Below are 20,800 nucleotides of genomic sequence, written 5' to 3'. Positions count from 1 at the left end.
ACGCTAATGTAGCATCCACAGCAACAGCTAGTGCTAATGTAGCATCCACAGCAACAGCTAACGCTAATGTAGCATCCACAGCAGCAGCTAGCCCTAATGTAGCATCCACAGTAGCAGCTAATGTAATGTAGCATCCACAGTAACAGCTAACGCTAATGTAGCATCCACAGTAGCAGCTAGCCCTAAGGTAGCATCCACAGTAGCAGCTAGCCCTAATGTAGCATCCACAGTAGCAGCTAGCCCTTATGTAGCATCCACAGTAACAGCTAACGCTAATGTAGCATCCACAGCAGCAGCTAACGTTAATGTAGCATCCACAGTAGCAGCTAGCCCTAATGTACCATCCACAGTAGCAGCTAGCCCTAATTTAGGATCCACAGTAGCAGCTAATAGTAATGTAGCATCCACAGTAACAGCTAGTGCTAATGTAGCATCCACAGCTAACGCTAATGTAGGATCCACAGCAGCAGCTAGCACTAATGTAGCATCCACAGTGCAGCTAATGCTAATGTAGGATCCACAGCAGCAGCTAGCACTAATGTAGCATCCACAGCAGCAGCTAGCACTAATGTAGCGTCCACAGTGCAGCTAACGCTAATGTAGCATCCACAGCAGCAGCTAGCCCTAATGTAGCGTCCACAGTGCAGCTAATGCTAATGTAGGATCCACAGCAGCAGCTAGCACTAATGTAGCATCCACAGCAGCAGCTAGCACTAATGTAGCGTCCACAGTGCAGCTAATGCTAATGTAGCATCCACAGCAGCAGCAGCTTTGTGAACCTCTCTGATGATGAATAGATAGAAAAAACTTTTCTCCGATCTGATGCCTGAAAAGCTGAAGGTTAAAACTATAAATATTTTGTATTTATTCCAGATGTTACCAGTTATCAAACCAAAGTCCACGTTTGTTGAATTGGATAAAATTATATGAAAATTCATATGGCAAAGCAAGCGCCCTCGCATAAAATATAAAACACTACAAAGAAGTAAGACGGCCTCAATCTTCCTGTTTTGAAATACTATTTCTGGGCAGCTCAGTTAAAGCCTCTAATTTCATGGATCCAACAGATTCTCAAACAAGATGGCTGAGCATTGAGCAAGCAAAGTGCTCAGTACCATTAAAGGTATTAAAGCCATTTTTAGATATTCCAGTAAAGGATCTGCCATTGTGGACTAAAACCACACTTAACATTTGGAACAAAGTGCGAATTTCTTTCAAGCTACCAAGAGGTTTATCAATATTAACAAGCATTGGACATATTAAATCTTTCACACCCAATTTCTTAGACAAAAAGTTTTCTAAATGGGCCGAACAGAGGCTTCCATTTCTTCATCAGTTGATCGACAGGAACAGCCTTATGTCATTTGAAGAGTTATGTAGGAATTTTCATCTCCAGAAAAATGATTTCTTTAGATATTTACAGTTGTGCTCTTTTTTGTCTGGGACTGGGAAAGAGTACTGAATCCCACACCAATAGAAAACCTAGTAACCCATTACCAGAAAGGGGGAGGAAAAAATTGATAAAGTTATATAGTGTATTTCTGTCAATGAACCTTAACGAACCACTTGGACAAAACAAAGATGGGAGGCAGAGACGGCCAAAAGAATCTCTGACGAAACATGGGAGGAAGTCTGGACTGAGGCACATAGAGTCACAAACTCAAATACGTGGCGGGAATATAAATGGAAAATTATTAGCAGATATTTCAGGACCCCAGATGTAGTTTCCAAGATGGATCCTAAAGTACCAAGCTTGTGTTGGAGAAACTGTGGCTCAGCTGTCCCCAATCATACACACATTTTTTGGTCATGCCCCAAACTTCAAAACTTTTGGGATGAGGTGTACAGGGCTATAAACCAAATCTTCCCGGAAGTTATACCAAAGGATGTTACAGTTGCGTTACTTGGTATTATACCAGATGGTTTGCAAGGACGGGCCAAAGTATATCTGCTAAATGTCCTTTTTACAGCAGCCCTGAAATGCATTACAATCAGGTGGATGCAGTTGGAGCCACCTGCCTATGACTTATGGATTCAAAAAGTAAGGGAATTGTATAAAATGGAACAGATAACCTACTCATTAAGACTTCAAAAAAACACTTTTAGCCAGCAGGGGGCAGCAGAAGCTCTGTTGATGTAAATAAGCCTAACAAGTTTGTCTCTTGGCATATGGTGTTTAGCTATCCTGCCCAAAATGAATCCTTATTTTAATGTTGTATGGTGAGGAGTCTACAAATGTGATGCTGAGGTTGAAAGATATCATGCCAAGATGTTTATTTTATGGAAAACTTCATATTGTCAACACTTGTGTTATGTACCATTGATGTATGGCTGTATTATTGCTCTGTAAAAATAATAAAAATGTAAGTTCTAAAAAAAAAAAAAAAAACTATAAATATTTTTGTGGTTCAGCTCATATCTGTTTACTCATTTAGTAGCCGAATGGGTTATTTTAAAATGTTGCTTATTTTATAGATCAATGTTTAAAAATGAGTTGTGATTAATTACAGGACAACTTGCAGTGATATTGTTTATGTCTCTTTGTCGCCCCCTATTGTTCCAATGCTGCTAAAGAAACAAATTAGACTTTAAGGATGTTTGCAGCCAAGTTTCACCCTGAAATGTAACTGAATTGAATTTTGTTGCAGATTTCCGATTCGCCATGTATCCCCCCTCCATGATCGCCACAGGAAGTGTGGGGGCGGCCATCTGCGGCCTGCAGCTGGACTCGGCTGACCGATCCCAGTGGGGCGACAGCCTGACGGACCTGCTGGCCAAGATCACCAACACAGAGGTGGTGAGTGTGCCGCTCTGACTCGCTCTCATCTGGATGAATTTCTCAGACAGCAGGAAGGTTTTCCTGCGTCTCAGCTGGGAACTTTGTGATAAATCACATTATCACAACTGATTAATCTGTCGTCAGGACTTTTCACACGTGCGTTTGGACATCCAGTTTTCCATAAGGAGCAAAAATCCTGACACCAGAACCATCTCAGTATTTATGCCTTTTCCTTTGTGGTGCAGATTTTGAGATTTTCTTCAACAATTTCTCTCCTCTGCGTCTCGTTGGAGAATCCGCTACTGAAGCGGCTCCAGGTCAGGCTGCCTCTAGCGTACAGGTGTTGATGCTCAGTTCTGATTTCTGCGTATTCATTCATGCCACTAAATAAAGCCCACCGCAGTCAGACTTCTGTGTGAACGCTTTCTGACCCCAAAGCGACTAACAGAAGAACGTAGCCGTCCCCCAGCAGCGCTCTGTTTACGGCAGCAAAGACAGCCATCACAGTAAAGATGGCCGCCGTCTCTGGATGGATTGTAAAATTGCTGAGAGCGTCAGCAGACAGTCAGCAGGAAGCTGATTAAAAGGAAGCTAACAGCTAACAGCAGCGGCCTTTAGTGGAGCTGCAGCTTCTAACCCGATTCTGTTTGGATGTGGAGTGGGACCAGAAGTGGTCGGTTGGGATGTGATGCGTTCACTGACTCCGACTGCTTCCATCAGTGATGAAATGAGCCATCAGGATCTGAGTGGTGTGGCGCTGCAGCTGATTTCTGGTTGGTTCCTGCAGCCTGAAGACAGCTGAGTGGGTTCTGTCAGACCAGCAGCATCTGGAGATGAAGCAGAAGGAAGAGCAGGTGAAGCAGCCCGCCTGCCTCCGGCCCATGATGCATTGCTGCTGGAAAGCAGAGCTCCCTCTGCGTGGAGCTGTTGAAGCCTCAGAGTGGAAAAACAAACATCTGTCTTGAGTAGCACAGAGCCGCCGTATGTTTGGCGCTCTGCGATGGGCTCTGAACATTCCTGGACTCAGACAAGCCGCAGCTCGCAGGCAACACAGGAGGCTGAACAGAGGGAATCCTCTCTAATGCGATGCAGGAGGAGCTGCAGTAATCCAGCTCTGCAGCTAACAGCAACGCTGAGTTTCCTCGACATGTGGAGCAAAGGGACAGAACAGTTCAGAGGTCGCCTGAGCCGCAGCGTTCACGCTGCAGAGCGTCGCAGCACAAGATCAGCGTCTCAGCCGAGCTAAATGTCAAAGTGAAAGCGACTCATGTCAGCACCAGCAGCTGCTGCAGCCAGCACCTCCCTCCCTGATATCCAAAAGCTGCAATCCGCCAGGGGAAACGCGATACGGCCGAGTCACGGGGCCGGGTCACTGGAAGAATGCATGTTGCTTCAACCGCACACACCTGGAGGGTTGTGATATTCACCAAAGCATCACGTCTGCAGTTGCACTAAGGAAAAGTTCTCTTCTGCTTCACGACTGAAAAATACAAGCAACTTCTGGATGCTGCTAGCGAGTAAGGGCCCTGAGACTGGAGGCCCCTGAGACTGGAGGCCCCTGAGACTGGAGGCCCCTGAGACTGGAGGGCCCTGTTAAATTGCTTCATAGACTATTCCTAATATTTGTGAAGTCTGTGTGTATTTCAGGTCTGGGTGGAGCCTGTGGGTTGTGTTAGCCGTGATGTTGGCATGTTGACTGAGTTCTGCCCTGGAGCTTCTGGTTGCTGGATTAAAACAGGATGTCGGGGTTGAGAAGTGGACCGCCGCTTCTTGGATTTTATTGTTTGATGCCCGTTTTCTCCAATTCGTGTGTTTTTGTTCATTCAGCGTCACATGCTGAGACACCGGAAACACGTTTTCTCATTTCGCCCTCCGTTCCTGTTTCTGTCCCACTGTGGCTCTCATCAGCAGTGCTGAAACAAGCACGCTTTATTTTGAAAGATCATGGCTTGTGATATTTGGCTACCCAGGCCAAAGAAAGCAAAAGGTCATGCTTTCTGTTGGAACTTGTGGAAACTCTCAGTCATGAGGCGTCTCTGCTTTCCCAGTGTCAGTGCTCAGACATGCTGTTTTGGGCCGGGGCTCGGAGTCTGCCTCTGGGTGTTTGCTTCAGATGTTCCTAACTCTGTCTCTTGTGGTGCAGGCAGCAGTTAAATCACATTCCTCGGCTTCACACATTTCTTCCTTTTGGTTTTGTCTGTCTGCACGACTTCCCCTGCTGCCAGTGTCACGAAGGCCGCCCAGTGATGATGCGCACGTGTCGCTACGGCGCAGCCATGCAGAACGATGCGAGCTTGGGCTGGGGCCCTCCAGGACCGGGGCTGAAGGGGAAGAGCCGGCTCATGTGGTTTCCGGTTCCAGGAGTTGCATTATTCCGAACCTTGAGCTGCTCTGAAACATGTTTCCAGTAGTCACACACTGAAGTCATTAAAGGTTCTCCAGTGAAGCCCAGAAGGCTTGGCTTGGGATCCCAAATGCTGCTTTTTAGAGCTGCAGAGATGGAGGGAGAATGTCTTTTAAGAGCGAAGGCCTGCATTCCTGTGGTAAGACACAGGCAGCTCCTTTGCATGTTCTGCACTGCTCTTCGTATTCTGACAGGGCTTCAGATTTTATGACCTATGGGGCTCATGTTTGTTGGAATCTATGGGTGAGCGCACTCTTCTCATAGTAGCCGCAAACTTCTTCAAATGTTGAACTGACGATGCTTTTCGGGTTTCCTCCATGCGTTCCAAGGTGATCTGTCCTGCAGCAGTCCATGCTCTGACCAACAAACCTAACCCAGCATCTTGAGTCTTCTGTTGGTCATTTCACAGTAAAGTGTACCAATTTCCTACATTCCTTCTGACAAATTCCTACAACTTCCACCATCCTATTGGGTACTAGCAGTTTGATGAGTTTCTTTGCCGTTTCTTCTCCACTTGAGAGGCCACCGCTCCCGGCACAGGGGGCAGCAGCCTATCTGCTGCACGTCCTTGTGACTGGTTGCATCGATTCTCAACATGATCAGCTCAGTGTTGCAGACACCAAACACTCAGTCGTAGTATGTAAGTTTATGCAGACGTGTTCGATGTACTTTTGCATCGTGTCCACCTCAAGAACGCTCTGACCTCCCAGGAGCGACGTATGCAGAGCATGATGGGGCTTTTAGAGGTAACTCAAAATGGACCTAACATCCCGTTTCTTGCAGTGATCATCAAACACACAGCAATGCTGTCGTCTTTTGCACATTGTTAGCAATCCTTCTTTTGAAATCTGGCTGTGATTCCAGGTTCCAGCCCACATCTCTACCTTTCAAAGTGTCATGCCGTTTGCCCTTTGACCCTGCAACCTTTGGTCCCCCAGGGATGTTCATCTCCCCACCAGTGTTTCAGATGTGAGGGAGAGCTGGGTCCAGTAGCACTGCAGGCTACATCTGGGCCCCATCAGGTTTAGATTAGCTTTGGCTTCCTGGTACCTGAAGAGCTGCTCCTTCACCCAGCTCTCTCCATCCTGACCCCGGCTGCCTCTTGTAAGGCTCATCATGTGTTTGCATGCATACTGAACATACTGCCATGTTTAGTCATCTTTCGCCACCAGGGGGTAGTGTTTGAGCTATGTTGCAGAAGGTTGGAGCTCCTTAATGACGTCAATCATGGTTCCTCTCCTTACAACACTTTGACCTTTCTGTGGACGTATTCATAGTCCCATAGACCCGGTTCTATTGGAACCAAAACTTCATCATTTGTTTCACCTCCAGCTGCTGTGGTTCTCTTTCTCTCTGCTCTGAGTCAAACCAACCAAACCCTCTGAGCAACCTGTTCCCCTCCTGGCCTGTGGGGGCGCTGCACCAAGATCCTCTGAAGACACTGAGCACAATGGACTCTTTGCACCTGCCGCGCTGACGTCACAACCGCATGCGCAAATGCGGCTCTTTTTTTTCCGCTTTGAGTTACCATGACAGCTAGAAAAGACAAAGTCTTATTTCAGACGAAAATAAAACAATACTATGAACATTTCTGTCTTCCTAATATAATGGGCTTTTAAGTTTTCATGGATTTCCAAGCGATCCTGAATTAAGAAGATGATGGCTTGTAAATATTCGTCGCTACCAGTTAAAGCTAACGCTGCACAGCAAAGTTTACAGCCTTCACTTCACTCCGGATCAACTTCTTCAGCCTAAAGCAGAAGGTAAAGGAGCCTCCTGTGTTATTTCCATGGAATCACTTCTGTATTCAGCCTGAAAGAGTTTATGGGAACCAGAGAGCAGACCAGAGCCAGACAGCCGAGCAACTGACCCGCCTGTACACACTGCTGTAAACACCGTCCTGCTTCACAAGAAACATGCAAAACTAATAAAGCGAAGTAACACGGAGACCTTAAGGAACACGGACATATTTTTCTAAAAGCAACAACTGAACCTGAACCGTCAGCTGAACTAGAACTCCGACACCAGAGCTGCTCTACTGTTAAGCTATGGGCTTGTTGTTCCTCAGGCTTCAGAAGCAAAAAGCCTGAACTGTAAAATCCCCGTTACTTGGTCTCTGACACTAACGACAATAAACCACGTAATATACTTGAAAACAAGGTAAAAACATTGTCCGTTAGAATGGATGAAAAATGTTTAGATACTTAAATAGCACATTTTTACAAGAAAAATGTCTAGCATAAGCTAAAGCTAATGTTAGCCACAAAGTTTAAAGAAAGTAAAACTCACCTTCGTATCTGTGTATAACGAGGCGAACATCTAAAAACCTTTCTCCAGCTTATTGTCGGGGCTTCGGATCGATGTTCATCATTAACTGTTACCTTGGACAAGCCCTGCAAACACCCAGTGGAAAGAGCCTTTTTCAATAGATCGGAAACGATTGAGCCGCTTTTCCCCGAACGTGGAAGCTGAGGTGCAAAGAGCCCATTATCTTCACCAAATGGAATCTGAAATTGAGCCGTCAGGTTTTAGTGGCTGGAGGATTTCTCTTTAGTCTTTGACTAAAGACCAGGAGGCTAGCATGTTGGCTCTTTTTGTATTTACCCAGAATGCCCTACTTTGTAGTCCACTTCCTGCTTTGGGAGCGGTCCACTTGGCATTCACTTCAACTGAACCCAGACCGAGGTTTGGAGGACCACAGGTCAGAATTCAATCACACCTCACCAGACAAACCGGAGTTTCTAGGCAGACGTCTCCCCACCAGTCTGCCTAGACTGGAGTCGGGTTAAAGTGGACTCCACGGGCCTGTGACTCGGCGTGGAGGAGGAGCGCGGCGTGTTTTGGTCCTCCTTGCTGCTAAGGATTTCAGCTCCCAGGTGGATTGTCTGATTGCCTCGGCGGCCTTTGATGGTGGAACCAGAGGAGTCTGGGCCTCGGATGGATGCCCTGCAGGCGGACACATCGGCTATCATTAAAAAAGCACAGCCTTTGTGTTTCCTACAGGAGGTGGATGCAATTAATGTTGCTCTAATGCTGGCTGTGTGTTCAGTTGCTGTTGTCAGGGCTACTGCTGAAGTTTGAATGTTTGGGAATGACGGAGGAAGAAGGGGGAGCAGGGAGAACCGTGGGGAAAGGTCCCAGCAGACGACCCTGGTGGGCTGGAGGAACCCTCAGCTCTGGCTGCACAGCTGGAGCAGCAGAGAGGGGTTCCGCTGAGGTTCTTCTGGGGTTCCTCTGGGGTTCCTTTGGTGTTCCTCTGGGGTTCCCCTGAGGTTCCTCTGAGGTTCCTCTGGAATTCCTCAGGGGTTCCTTTGTGGTTAATTTCTGGTTCCTCTGAGGTTCCGCTGAGGTTCCTCTGGGGTTCCTTTGTGGTTAATTTCTGATTCCTCTGAGGTTCCTCTGGGGTTCCTCAGGGGTTCCTTTGTGGTTAATTTCTGGTTCCTTTGAGGTTCCTTTGTGGTTAATTTGGGGTTCCTATGGTTTTCCCTTGAGGTTCCTCTGGGGTTCCTCTGGGGTTCCTCTGAAGTTCCGCTCAGGTTCTTTCATAATAAATGTCTGTATTTACACACAGAACCACCCAGTATGTGAGAATTGTGGAACCTGAAATGTGAGCGTTTCCCTGCAGGACGTTCTGAAGGAGTGCCAGGAGCAGATCGAGCGCGTCCTGGAGAGCAGCCTGCGTGAGGGCCGGCAGCAGCAGCAGCAGCAGCAGCAGACGCAGCGGGGCCCCAGCGGGAAGGGCCTGGAGGAGCTGGACCAGGCCTCCACGCCCACAGACGTCCGTGACGTCAACTTGTGAAGCACCAGAGGGCGCCGATGCACAGGATTTACAAGAATCTTTTTTAAAAAAACTTTCAGTCTTCATAAAAGCAGAAAAAAAGAACAAAAGAGCAAAAAATTTTTAAAAACACAAGGCCTTTAAAGAAATACAAGGACAGTGCTGGCTAGTTTTGTAGTTGATCTTTTCTTCAAGCAAAAACAAAAAAAAGCAACAAAAAAAAAACCAAACCTCCTGCACATGAAATAGATTTTCTCTGATGCTTTAGTGTAAAAGCAACAAGCCTGGTGAAGCTGCGCTGCCTTGGATGCAGAAGGGAATCATTCTGCCTTTACAGCTGCAGACAGGAGAACTGCAGATGATCCTTTTTCTATTTTTATTTGCAAAGATGATTTTTTTCGCCGTCTGCAGGCGGTGGACGAAGAGGACGAGTCCTCCACTGCCAGATCGTCCACCTCTATGGACGGACAGAACTGTGTAGAGCAGATGGTCCCGTTGCCAGGCAACCGCTGGAACGATAACAGTTATTAGTAATATTTATAATTATTGATACCATCAAAAATATTTTGGAACTTCATGAGCTCCTTTGGTTCAGGCTGCTTGTTTGCATCGGTTTGAGGATGCAGCTGGCTGGAGAGAGAGAGGGTGTGTGTGTGTGTGTGTGTGTGTGTGTGGGTGTGTGTGTGTGTGTGTGTGTGTGAAAGCTGTTCAGCCTCGTGCTGCAGCTCACCTGAGCTAACGGGGGACAGGTGCGTTAGCAGAGAGACACTTTGTCTCATCAGGGCTTCACCTCCGACCCAGAGGTTCTTACTGCCGGGCCGGGGGCCGAGGAGGGGCCGGGGCGCGGCCCTCATTAGCTGCACAGGGTGCAGGAGGAGCTGCAGAGGTTGGAGTGGATCAAGCAGAACTGTCTGATGTTTTCCTTTATGTGTAGCTGGACCTGAGGGCCGGGGGCCCGCTGGGGTCCCGTCCGGCTCCCTTTATGATTTTAATAGCTAAGCACTTTGAGGTGAAGCTCAAATCAAACGGCCTCCGGGCCAGGAGTGAGGAGTTTTCATTCCTCATTTCTCTGGATCCCAACCAGAACCAGAACCTGCTGCAGATTCCAGCAGCAGCTTGTCCTCCAGTCCTGCTAAAACTCCCCCCAGATGATCCAATCAGATAGTCATGCAGAACCCGATCGGATCGGTTCGAATCCGGAGACTCTGCTTTTCCTTTCTCGATGAAAAGATTAGATTTTTTTTTTTTTTACTTGACATTTTGTTTTTATTTATCTGCATCAGCCACAGAGAGCCACAGGTGGGCAGCAGAGAGCCACAGGTGGGCAGCAGAGAGCCACAGGGGGCAGCAGAGAGCCACAGGTGGGCAGCAGAGAGCCACAGGTGGGCAGCAGAGAGCCACAGGGGGCAGCAGAGAGCCACAGGTGGGCAGCAGAGAGCCACAGGGGGCAGCAGAGAGCCACAGGTGGGCAGCAGAGAGCCACAGGGGGCAGCAGAGAGCCACAGGTGGGCAGCAGAGAGCCACAGGTGGGCAGCAGAGAGCCACATGGGGGCAGCAGAGAGCCACAGGTGGGCAGCAGAGAGCCACAGGGGGCAGCAGAGAGCCACAGGTGGGCAGCAGAGAGCCACAGGTGGGCAGCAGAGAGCCACAGGGGGCAGCAGAGAGCCACAGGTGGGCAGCAGAGAGCCACATGGGGGCAGCAGAGAGCCACAGTTGGGCAGCAGAGAGCCACATGGGGGCAGCAGAGAGCCACAGTTGGGCAGCAGAGAGCCACATGGGGGCAGCAGAGAGCCACAGGTGGAGAGATCCCCTAAACCTCTCCAGTTTGAACCCAGACCAAAAAAAAAAAAGACCAGTTTGAACTCAGTGGGCCCCCTCAGTACTGCACCACCCTAACCCGGCTCACATGGGGCCCGTGTTTGTTTGTGATGTTTGTAGCCATAACAGGCTCTGTTCAAAAGAACCCAAACTTTCTCGTTCCGCTTCCCCAGAAACGGCTCCAGTTCTGGTTCCGGATCCGGTTTCATGTGGCTGACTCTGGTTTTCATTTTCCATGTCCCACCCCAACTTGTTTCTGCCCCGTCATCCTTTGGCCTGATGGAAGCTCTCTCCTGAACATGATTACTTTTTCCTGCAGATTTCGTGCAGCGTGTGTTTTATATCGATGCCACAGTTCAGCGTGTATGTGTGTGTGTTGTGTGTGTGTGTGTGTGTGTTTCTCTAGGGGGCCATCAGACCCACTGTGGGGGTTTTGGTTTTAGAGATACTGTATTCCAAAGTGAAGAGCGGTCCGCGGTGTGAAGATGTCAACAACAAAAAGTGTGGATATTTTATTGTGTTTTTTGCGCTGCTATGAGCTATGAATTTTTCATTTATACAAAATAACATTACCTAGTTGTGATGTGTCACTTGTGTGCTGCTATTTTATAAACATTTGTATTATAATATAATTATTTTACTGCTTAAGAGATACATCCAGAAACAAAGTAGAAGGTTTTAGAAGGTGAGGCGAGGATTTGACTGGAAATGTTCCTCGTACAGATGGATGGACGGGACGTTTCATTTCCTGTTTTCTGTTTCCTGTTTCCGTCACGTTCTTCTTCAGGGCGTGCCATGCCTCAGGATTACTGGACTCGGTCACACACAGATCCATCACATATACCTCTGCAGAGGCAGGAGGAACCATTCCTACTGTTTCCATGAGCAACGACAGGAACTAAGCGAAGCTTCAGCTGGACTCTGACCACAACAGGAAGAGAGGAGGAAACTTCCTGAAACGCCATGCATGTTCATGCTTGTCTGTGTTGGTGCTACAGCTGACTTGTTCTGTGCTACAGAGGGGAAAATCCCCAGGATGGCCAAAGTTTCTGCTTTCCATGTCCATGATCACCATGAATGTCATGAATAAAATGGATTCTGTATGTGAGACGTTCTGATTGGTCGTTTCCTGGTGCTCATCATGCACCTCAATAAACTTCTGCTCTGAAGGGTGTGACGCCACGGCGGCCGTCTGTAGTAATTAAAGTGGTTCTGTTGGATTTGTTCTTTCAGGCGGTTCTGATCAGTTGGTGTCCTCTCAAGATGCGTCTGTAACAGTTAATCCCAAAAGTATTCATGTTAATGAAAGAATCATTTGTCTTTGAAGATAAAGCGATGCAACAGGATGAACATTTTTCTAAAAAATGAATTTTCCAGTAACAGCAGAATAAATTCTGGGTAATTTCATATTAAAATGATCATTTAAATGCTAATTCTGCATTGATCTGCTGGACTGTTCGCCATCACAGATTGACTTTCATGCAGGGTGGTCCAAAGTGCGGTCTGGGGATTGAAAACATTTTTTAGCCCAGACTAAAATGGAAGCTATTCTTGGTTCAACCCAACATGTTTGTTTTTGCTCATTGGAGGAAACAGAACCTCAAACATCCAGGAAGTTTGACTCAAAACGGACTTTGGTGAGAAAAGGTGGAGTTTTTATTTCTGTTTTTGTTGCTGAGAATAAACACCAAAAATGGAGAGAAAATAATATAAAAATTGAATTTTAAAATGTTGTCAGATTTTCTTTTAAACAAGGTAAACCTGCAGGTTCATCATGAAACGATTTACAGTTCAGTTTTCTACAGAAATCAAACTTCTTAACTTTATTAGGATTTTGTTTTGTTTATACTTATGCAGGTAAAAAAACATTTTGCTAAATTCCGTTAATTTACAGTTTTGACCCACATGGCAAAAACTGTTTAATATAATTAGATCATTTAACAACTACGACCAAATAACGTGATTGATGAAGAGGTCAGATGCTCAACCAGATGATATTATTGTGTTAAAATTAATTGTTGTCAGTGGAGTCAATTCAGATTAAATTACTTTTTTTTTGTTGCATTCACTGCAAAACCATGAAACCCTTCCAAGTATTTTTTCTAGTTTCTGGAGCAAATATGTCTTGAAATAAGACCAAATTAACCTATGAATAACTTTTCTGCATGATAGTTTTGAAGAGGATATTTTTTCAGTGTTGGTGCGCTTCTCTGATCAAATTAAAATTCTCATAACTTCAACCTGCACAACATTTACTAATCATGGCAGCACTTCCTTCTTTGAAAATCCTTCTGGAGCTCCAGCTGTTTTAGCTCTTCACCTTTGACCTTCAGTCAAAATGGACGACACACCTGGTGATGAATATTCATTCCTGTAAAACCAACAGTCTTCATTTCATCGCTTCGGTTACTACAACCATAACTAATCATTAAAATCACTTCATTTATGCATTTCTTCATCATTTTTGCAGAACTTTCCTCTAGATTGAATATTTTCTCTCAGATGAAACTAATTTTTTACGCTGTACCCAGATGGAGTTTCTGATGTTTGCTATAAATGAATTCCTTTTCTTTCTTTCTATGATCTGCAGTAAAAACTAATTACCAATTGGTACCGGGCCGCGCAAGAAATAATTAAATATTTCCGTTTTATGAATTATTTGAGTGTGGAGGATCTTTTATTTTGAAAGTCCTTTAACCGGATTCTCTCGGTTCCGTCTTGCCGCCAACATGGAGCCACAAGCAGCAAAATGAGTCAGAAACGGATCAGATTGTTTGTAAAGTTTCTTTGCGAAGGGAAAAGGCCCAGAGAAGAGACAGGAGGATGGATTTATCCCGGCAGGTGATTCCCACAGTCCAAGCTCTGCATGATATGGTGACCGGATGTTAATGAGGCAATGAAGCTTCAAGCTGCTTCTCCACTAGAGACCAAGAACCCTGAGCATCAGCAACACTTCCGGTCTCATCGTCTCTCGTCTCTCCCAGATGGACCGTCTGGTTGCAGAGAAACAAGCTCAGGGCTCCATTAGTCGTTATCCTGAGTTAAAGTTTTCACCAAAGTAAAATGTTTGTTTTTGTGGCGCATCTGTATCTTATTTTGAAGGGATATTAAACGTTACCATAGCGACCAGAGTCAGAGAGCGTTAGGGCAGTGGAGAGACGAGACGAGAGGAGTTTGTGAGTTTTAGGTCTGGTTCACACCATTTAAGGATTGTGGGCCGATTTTCCAGACCTCTGTGACCACAGAGCCGATAAAAGTCCAACAGGTTCGGTCGGTTCGTGAGTCCAGCAGCAACACACCACAGAACCGATTCCAGAAGAAAATCCAGTAAAACCCCCAACAGACCAAACATGAATTTAGAATAATCAAACAGGATGACGATGTAGAAGCAGCAGTGATAGTTTGTGGCTCATTTTAAGCGATAAAAAACAAAAAGAAAAGATGTTTGATAAAAGATGGCGGAGCAGCTGCTCTATTTGCTGCTCTATGATTTGGAGGTGAGTTATGTTTTATCATAGTTAACATTTTAACTGAATAATCATAACCACATATAATAAACATATATAAAAATGACATTTACATATAGTAATAAACATTTCCACATATCACCTCTGATGTCTCAGTTGCCATGACAACTGTCTGGGATCCCCTCCGTTCTTACGTCACCGCGCTTTCTGATTGGCTATCTGTCACATTCAACAGGCTGCGTTTCGCTCCCAGTCAGTAAAAACCCCACAGGCTGGATAATCGGGCCGAGACAAAGTTGAATATGAACGATTGTAGATCGGACATATTCAACACATCACCACGTTACACAGCACACGCTGCAGGACGCTGGAAGACTGTCGTAAAGGGAAAATCGGGGCAATAAAACAAAAAGGCTTTAGTGGGAACACCAACATGCAGAAGCATTTCCCCCCCAAACCCCCGGCTGCAGCAAAACTGCCAAGTCTTGACCGGTCCGCGGTAATAAAAGGTTGGAGACCACTGGTTTAGAGGAATGAACGCTTTGCTCCTTTCTGTAGGTTTTAAAACATGTTTTATAGTTTGATTGTTTAGGAAATGCACCAGAACCAGAATAAATCTATAAATGTCTGCCTCACTTTTCGGAGTTTTATTTTGGAAGGCGTGCGTCATGTTCCTCCCACGTCACAGCCGGGCGCTGCTCCGGTTTGAAGGGGTCAGAGTTCACGCAGAGGCTGGACGTGGGCAGACTGACCTCTGGTAGGACGCCCCGACCCAGGAGCGGAGCGGCTGCAGGATGAAGGCGCTGCGGGTCGGACTCACCCTGGTTCGGCAGTAGGTGCCCTGCTCTGTGTGTGTGTGTGGGTGTGTGTGTGTGTGGGGGTGTGTGTGTGTGTGTGTGTGTGTGTTGGTGAACCGGCTGCACCTGGTTGCATGTCTCCTGTCGCATGAAGCAACGCAGCAGGTGTCCGGTAGTCATGGTAACGCTCCAGGTCAGAACTCAATGGGACCCAGTCAGCATGGAGAAGCAGCTTTTACTGCTTCCCAGTTCATAATACTGGTTTTAATGGTCAGCCCAGTGAACACTGCTGTAGCGCACATTCACCACAAGGTGGCAGAATCAACACGACTTTACTGTTATTGATAACTCAGTCAGAGGGGAGGGGCTGGGGGGTGATGGATGGATGGATGACGGATGGATGATGGATGGATGACGGATGGATGATGGATGGATGACGGATGGATGATGGATGGATGATGGATGGATGACGGATGGATGATGGATGGATGGATGATGGATGATGACTCCCATCAACCTTCTGTTCTGTGCAGCGGAGAGACAGAGTACAACAAGGCAGGACTGTTACAAGGTAGGAGGAAGATCTGCAGCATCTTTATGATTTCCTCTGGTTCTGATTCCTCTGGTTCTGATTCCTCTGGTTCTGATTCCTCTGGTTCTGAATCCTCTGGTTCTGATCCATTTCCTAGGCCAGGCCGTGGACTCCTCCCTGTCAGAAGCGGGTCTGCAGCAGGCCGCGGCTGCAGGCTCTTACCTCAGAGACGTTGGCTTCAGCAACGTGTTCAGCAGCGACATGCGGCGCGCCCGGCAGGTCAGACCCGATCTGCAGCAGAACTTTATGCACTGGTTCTTCGTTATTCCCTCCATGACCATCAAGCATGTTTTCAAGACCCAGAGTTGAAATACTATTGTGAATCTGATAGTATTTATTTGTCTGGTTATTACCTGATTATCAAAGCTGATGTATTAAAAATAAAACTTAAAGTTTTTCATTCATGATAAACCAGATGGTTACGCAGACTTTGTCTTACTTTTGGTCTTTTCTGCTGCCAGTCACTTTACCACAATGTGGGCCAAACAAGAGTTTTTTATTATTACCAGAATAAATTTCTATTTTCATAATCACTATGTAATGAGAACATCAAATTCCTGGGGATGCAGATTATTGGCGCTTTGACCTGGTTCCTCCAAATCTCTGGTCTGGTGAAGAAAGCTCAGCAACGTCTGCAGTTTTTACGTCGGATGAGGAGAACAAACCTCCTGTCATCCTCACCACTTCCTGCAGAGAACAAACTGACAGCAGCATCTCTGCCTGTTTGGATCATCTAAACTCTGACTGGCGTCGTGACGACAGCAGACAGAATCACTGGGACTGAGTTTTCTCGACGCCGCTCCAGGATCCTTCGCCCTCAGCAGGGTCAGGGGAAAAGGTTCAGCAGCTCCATCTCTCATGCCATAAGGATGATAAACTGCCATTACTTCAATCTTTTATTATATACATTTATGTCGATCCTTTTACTATTACTTATTATTATTTATTTATTATTATTGAAGCCTTGCAACAAAATTTCTTACAATTTGTACATTTTTAATTGTACAGTTGAATGACAATAAAATCTGTCCCTGCCTATAAAACTAAGTTAAAATGAAGACTGCTCAGGTATATTTGGTATTGGATTTTAAAATAAGAAAATACTAAAACTTTAAACACATCAGCATCAAATTAAGAAAACCACTGAGTCCATGAACTGAGCTGCTCAAGGATTTTCTCAACAAAATGTTTGGGGCCTGCCAGGCATTACATAGGTAATATAATATGTAATGCCTGGCAGGCACCTATACGATGTCTCTTTATTTATTTAGTAATCTTCCATTACCGTTAATGCGGCTCGTACCGCTGCGTGTGCCCCTCAAAAATGGTATCAAGACGTGCGGCTTGATGCCAAGGAGGGAGCTAATATTTTTATTGGGGATTGGAGTTACAATGGCGACGTAAAAAGCAAAAAATGAGCAAAATTTCCAACTGCCGAAACGCAGAGTGTAAGTGACACCAACTGCCGCGCCGTTACAGTGAGAAACGGAGTGGATTTTTGACCCCCAAAATAATTTTGAAATCGCCGTCACGCCAACAAATATCGCTCTACTGGTATGAAAGCCGGTCATGACATCACACCAAATGCCTGCTCCCGCAAAATGTTTTCGAAATTTCTCTAGGCCTTACGGTTTTCTGTCAAGGTGCTTCAGAGCGAAGTCATGCGCCAGGATAACTGACGCTCTCAGCCATTCATTTTTCTGAAAACTTTCAGAGCTCAGCACACACCATTTTTCTCTCATCTCTGCTATTACTGTGAGTGAGTTACAGGTATGAATTGCGGTACTATGAGAGACAACAAAATGCACTCTCATACGCTTTGAACGGTTTTCGAATACGTATCACGGTTCCCAAACTGGAAGGAGTTGTTCGGACTGCTTTTTTCAGAAAAACGGACTGGGTGTCTCACAAAGACAGAATTGTTTTCCAACCTCTCTGTCTCTCTCAGTGTTGGCTGAAGGTCCAGCTGCTCTTTAGAACTACAATGACTGAAGGTCAGAACTACAACATGGCGGACACTCAGTGCCTACAGAGGCGGGCTGAGCAGAATGTTTTGGGCATTATATAACTGATTTAACCCAAACACTGTTAATCATAGGATTAGTGTAGAACTTTAAAATAAAGCTTACTGAAAATTTCAAAATAAAAACCTGAATATTCCTCTCAGGCCTTTACTATCAGGTTAGTGTGGAGAGAGCTACAGATATGAATTGTGTTACTATGGGAGACGAAAAATGGCACTCTTATACACTTCAAACGGTTTGAGGATCGCTCTTACGGATCCTTAACCGGAAGAAGTTGTTCGGACTGCTTTGTTCAGAACAGACAGAATTCTGTCTGCTAACATTAGCATTTTGGCTAATTTTAACTTATACACTAATTTTAACATACTTAATGGCATAAGTCCATGTTAGTCAACATGCTTTTGATTCTCCACATGCTATTGACTATACTTTGGCTAAGTTTAGCATTGATGCTAATTTTTAGCATCAGAACGCTGGGTTCCAACCAACGGGCACACTTTGGCGGGCCCCGCTTAAATTTCTTCAGACATTTTCTAGTTTTTCCTTGTAATTTTGCATCTTCCTTCTGGTAATATTTCATCTTTATTTATAATGTAAATATTATACAATATAATTATTGTATTTAAAAAAGAAAATCTCTGTCTTGCCTTAATTCTTCATCGGACTCACTTTCCTTCCCTCTGCTGCCATTTTGTTTCCACGTCACAAACGTTGGTAGGCTTCTTCTTCTGCTGGGTTCAACAGGCAGCCTGTTGATTAGTCTGAGCACTGCTGCCTCCTGGTGGCCGGAGGCTTGTTTACAGTGTGAAGGTTTGAGTGTACAGTTCGTTCCAGAAGTATTCGTACCCACAAACTTTCGGTCATAAAACTCAAGAGGGCTTCAAGAGATTCTCACTTGAAATATATAGCATAAAACTTTTGTTGAGCTCCTTTACTCTGAAAAATAAAATGGAGTCACCAAATCAGTAGCAGAGTTCTCAGCCATGAGGGAATCACAGCAGACATGTTGAAGGCGCTCTGATCACAGGAGACCAACCTTCAGACTTCAACATGTTTCTGATCCAATAAAGGGCGCTGATGTTTCAGGAGCTTCAACATCATCATCATCATTATTGTCTGCTTTGATTTGACCTGCAGACTGCTGAGAAGATCATGCAGCAGAACAGCAGCTGTCTGCGGCTCCAGATGGTGTGTGACCCTTTACTAAAAGAGAAAGTAGGTGATTTCTGATGGAAATAGGTTCTCCAGATAAAAGGTTTAATTGAAGAATGCTAAAGCTTTTTTTGTGTGAATGCCTCGTTATTTCCCAGAGTTTTGGGGTCGCAGAAGGCGGACGGGTTGAGGACCTCAGAGACATGGCCAGGGCGGCGGGGGAACCGTTCCTGGATTTCACCCCTCCGGAGGGCGAGACTCCAGATCAGGTCAGGAATCTGTTAGTCATTCAGCGACTGGCCACTAGGTGGCAGCAGACAGCCCATAAGTTCTTTATCCAAACACGTGTTTACAGCGGGTGGGTGCTAGGAAAATAATTATCTATCTAAAATCACTGTTTTTCAGTGTCCACGTTAAGCTGAACATTCATATATATGTTGGTAACTATTCTGGCTGAGAGTGAAATGAGTTTTGAACAGGCGCTTAGGGCAGCCTTGGGTCACCTGAGTGAAGTTGGCCCCCCCACCTTCTTCAAATCAGACAAAATTGGTGTCAAACGTTTGTGCTGGTTTGTGCAGCAAAAATGTTCATTTGTGCTGCTTCGGCTTTGAAGATATCAATTACAGTTGAAACCTTTTGATGTCAAGCGGCTGGTTTTGCTTTGAACATATGACTGAAAACTTAAAGCAGAGAAGCTTCAGTTATTCCATTATGACCAACTCATGATCACAATTGTTAACAAATGACTTTTATTTATCTGGATTATCTGGCTTTACAATTCATAGCACAGAACTTTCAACAACATTTTACAATAACAGCTTAATCTGTTTAAATAACACTACATTCAACCTTTATATTTTTTGAGTGTCATCATGCACTCAAAGTTGCCCTTCTGGTGCATGAAATGTTATTTTTGGTGTTATCCATGTTGAAAGACCTTTATCAACCAACATAACTCCATTTCGTCTCATTTGAAGAAGGTGGGGGGGCTGGTTGACCTCTGATGACCCCTAGAACTTTTTTCTTAATATCTTTAAAATGATAGCTGCACAAATGAAAATCTTTGCTGCACAAACCAGCACAAACGTAGCCGAGTTGATTGACACCCATTTCGTCTGATTTGAAGAAGGTGGGGGGGCTGGTTGACCTTTGATGACCTCTAAAAACATTTCTTTATATCTTTAAAATGATAGCAGCACAAACGAAAATTTTTGCTGCACAAACCAGCACAAACGTTTGACTCTAATTTTGTCTGATTTGAAGAAGGTGGGGGGGCCAACTTCACTCAGGTCCTTGGGTCCTAAGTTTCTGTGTTGAAGAGCGTAAGCTCAGTAGAACACAGCAGCCATTTTGTGACGCACGTCTGATTTATGAATATTGTTTGTATTTTCAGAAAAAAATGAAAGTAAAGGAAATTTACAACCACCGCATGTCTCGACATCACTTTTGTTCGAGTGTGCAACATTAGCTTACTAAGTAAATATAGTTTCAAACTAAATATTTAGCTTAAATATTTAGTTTGAAACTGACATTTATAAATGAATGAATAACAGGGTGAAAATATGAGTGAAAAAAGCCCCATTTTCCTCTGATGACAGGATGAATAATCCAGATTTTGGCTTCTCCAGGTGAAGCTGCGGGTCCAGCAGTTCATGGAGAAAATGCTGCAGCAGATCGGGGCAGAGCACTGGCCTGCAGGGGGCGCTGATGTCTCCTCTGCTGAGGGGGGGCTTGATGACGGCATAGGGGCCCTCCACGCCCACGCGCTGGTTGTCTCCCACGGCGCCTACATGTGCGTGGCGGTGCGTTACTTCGTGGAGGAGCTGCGGTGCAGCGCCCCTACAGGCTGCGACAGGAAGCGCATGTTCTCGCTGAGCCCCAACGCGGGGATCTGCAGGTTCAACCTGACGGTGGCCCGGCAGGGGGCGCGCTTTGTGGTGTCAGGCATGCGCTGTGTGTTCATTCACAGGGTGGGGGGGGCAAAGCAGG

At 45.5% G+C, this 20,800-nt stretch overlaps 2 protein-coding genes across 5 annotated transcripts in view; both read left to right on the top strand.

Annotated features, from left to right (window-relative positions):
* Positions 1 to 11,887, top strand: part of ccnd2a (cyclin D2, a) — a 116,660-nt gene extending 104,773 nt beyond the window's left edge. For all 3 annotated transcript variants that reach the window (XM_032546527.1, XM_032546518.1, XM_032546509.1), the window contains 2 exons: positions 2,649 to 2,797; positions 8,809 to 11,887. In XM_032546527.1, the coding sequence (XP_032402418.1) occupies positions 2,649 to 2,797; positions 8,809 to 8,982 (323 nt within the window). In that variant the 3' untranslated portion in view covers positions 8,983 to 11,887. The remainder of the gene's footprint in view (positions 1 to 2,648; positions 2,798 to 8,808) is intronic.
* A 129-nt stretch (positions 11,888 to 12,016) lies between these two features.
* Positions 12,017 to 20,800, top strand: part of tigara (TP53 induced glycolysis regulatory phosphatase a) — a 9,144-nt gene continuing 360 nt past the window's right edge. The window contains exons 1-6 of one of the 2 annotated variants that reach the window (XM_032546547.1): positions 12,017 to 15,078; positions 15,577 to 15,614; positions 15,733 to 15,854; positions 18,797 to 18,874; positions 18,970 to 19,080; positions 20,440 to 20,800. The exon at positions 20,440 to 20,800 is cut by the window's right edge and continues 360 nt beyond it. In XM_032546547.1, the coding sequence (XP_032402438.1) occupies positions 15,041 to 15,078; positions 15,577 to 15,614; positions 15,733 to 15,854; positions 18,797 to 18,874; positions 18,970 to 19,080; positions 20,440 to 20,800 (748 nt within the window). In that variant the 5' untranslated portion in view covers positions 12,017 to 15,040. Of the gene's footprint in view, positions 15,079 to 15,123; positions 15,615 to 15,732; positions 15,855 to 18,796; positions 18,875 to 18,969; positions 19,081 to 20,439 lie in introns of those variants that run through there. The other variant, XM_032546541.1, reaches the window with a different exon arrangement.

This window comes from Xiphophorus hellerii, chromosome 2, assembly GCF_003331165.1.
Source record: "Xiphophorus hellerii strain 12219 chromosome 2, Xiphophorus_hellerii-4.1, whole genome shotgun sequence".
In the NCBI taxonomy this organism is placed as follows: domain Eukaryota; kingdom Metazoa; phylum Chordata; class Actinopteri; order Cyprinodontiformes; family Poeciliidae; genus Xiphophorus; species Xiphophorus hellerii.
The sequence above is the reverse complement of the archived record's forward strand: the minus strand, read 5'-3'. Positions and strand labels throughout refer to the sequence as shown.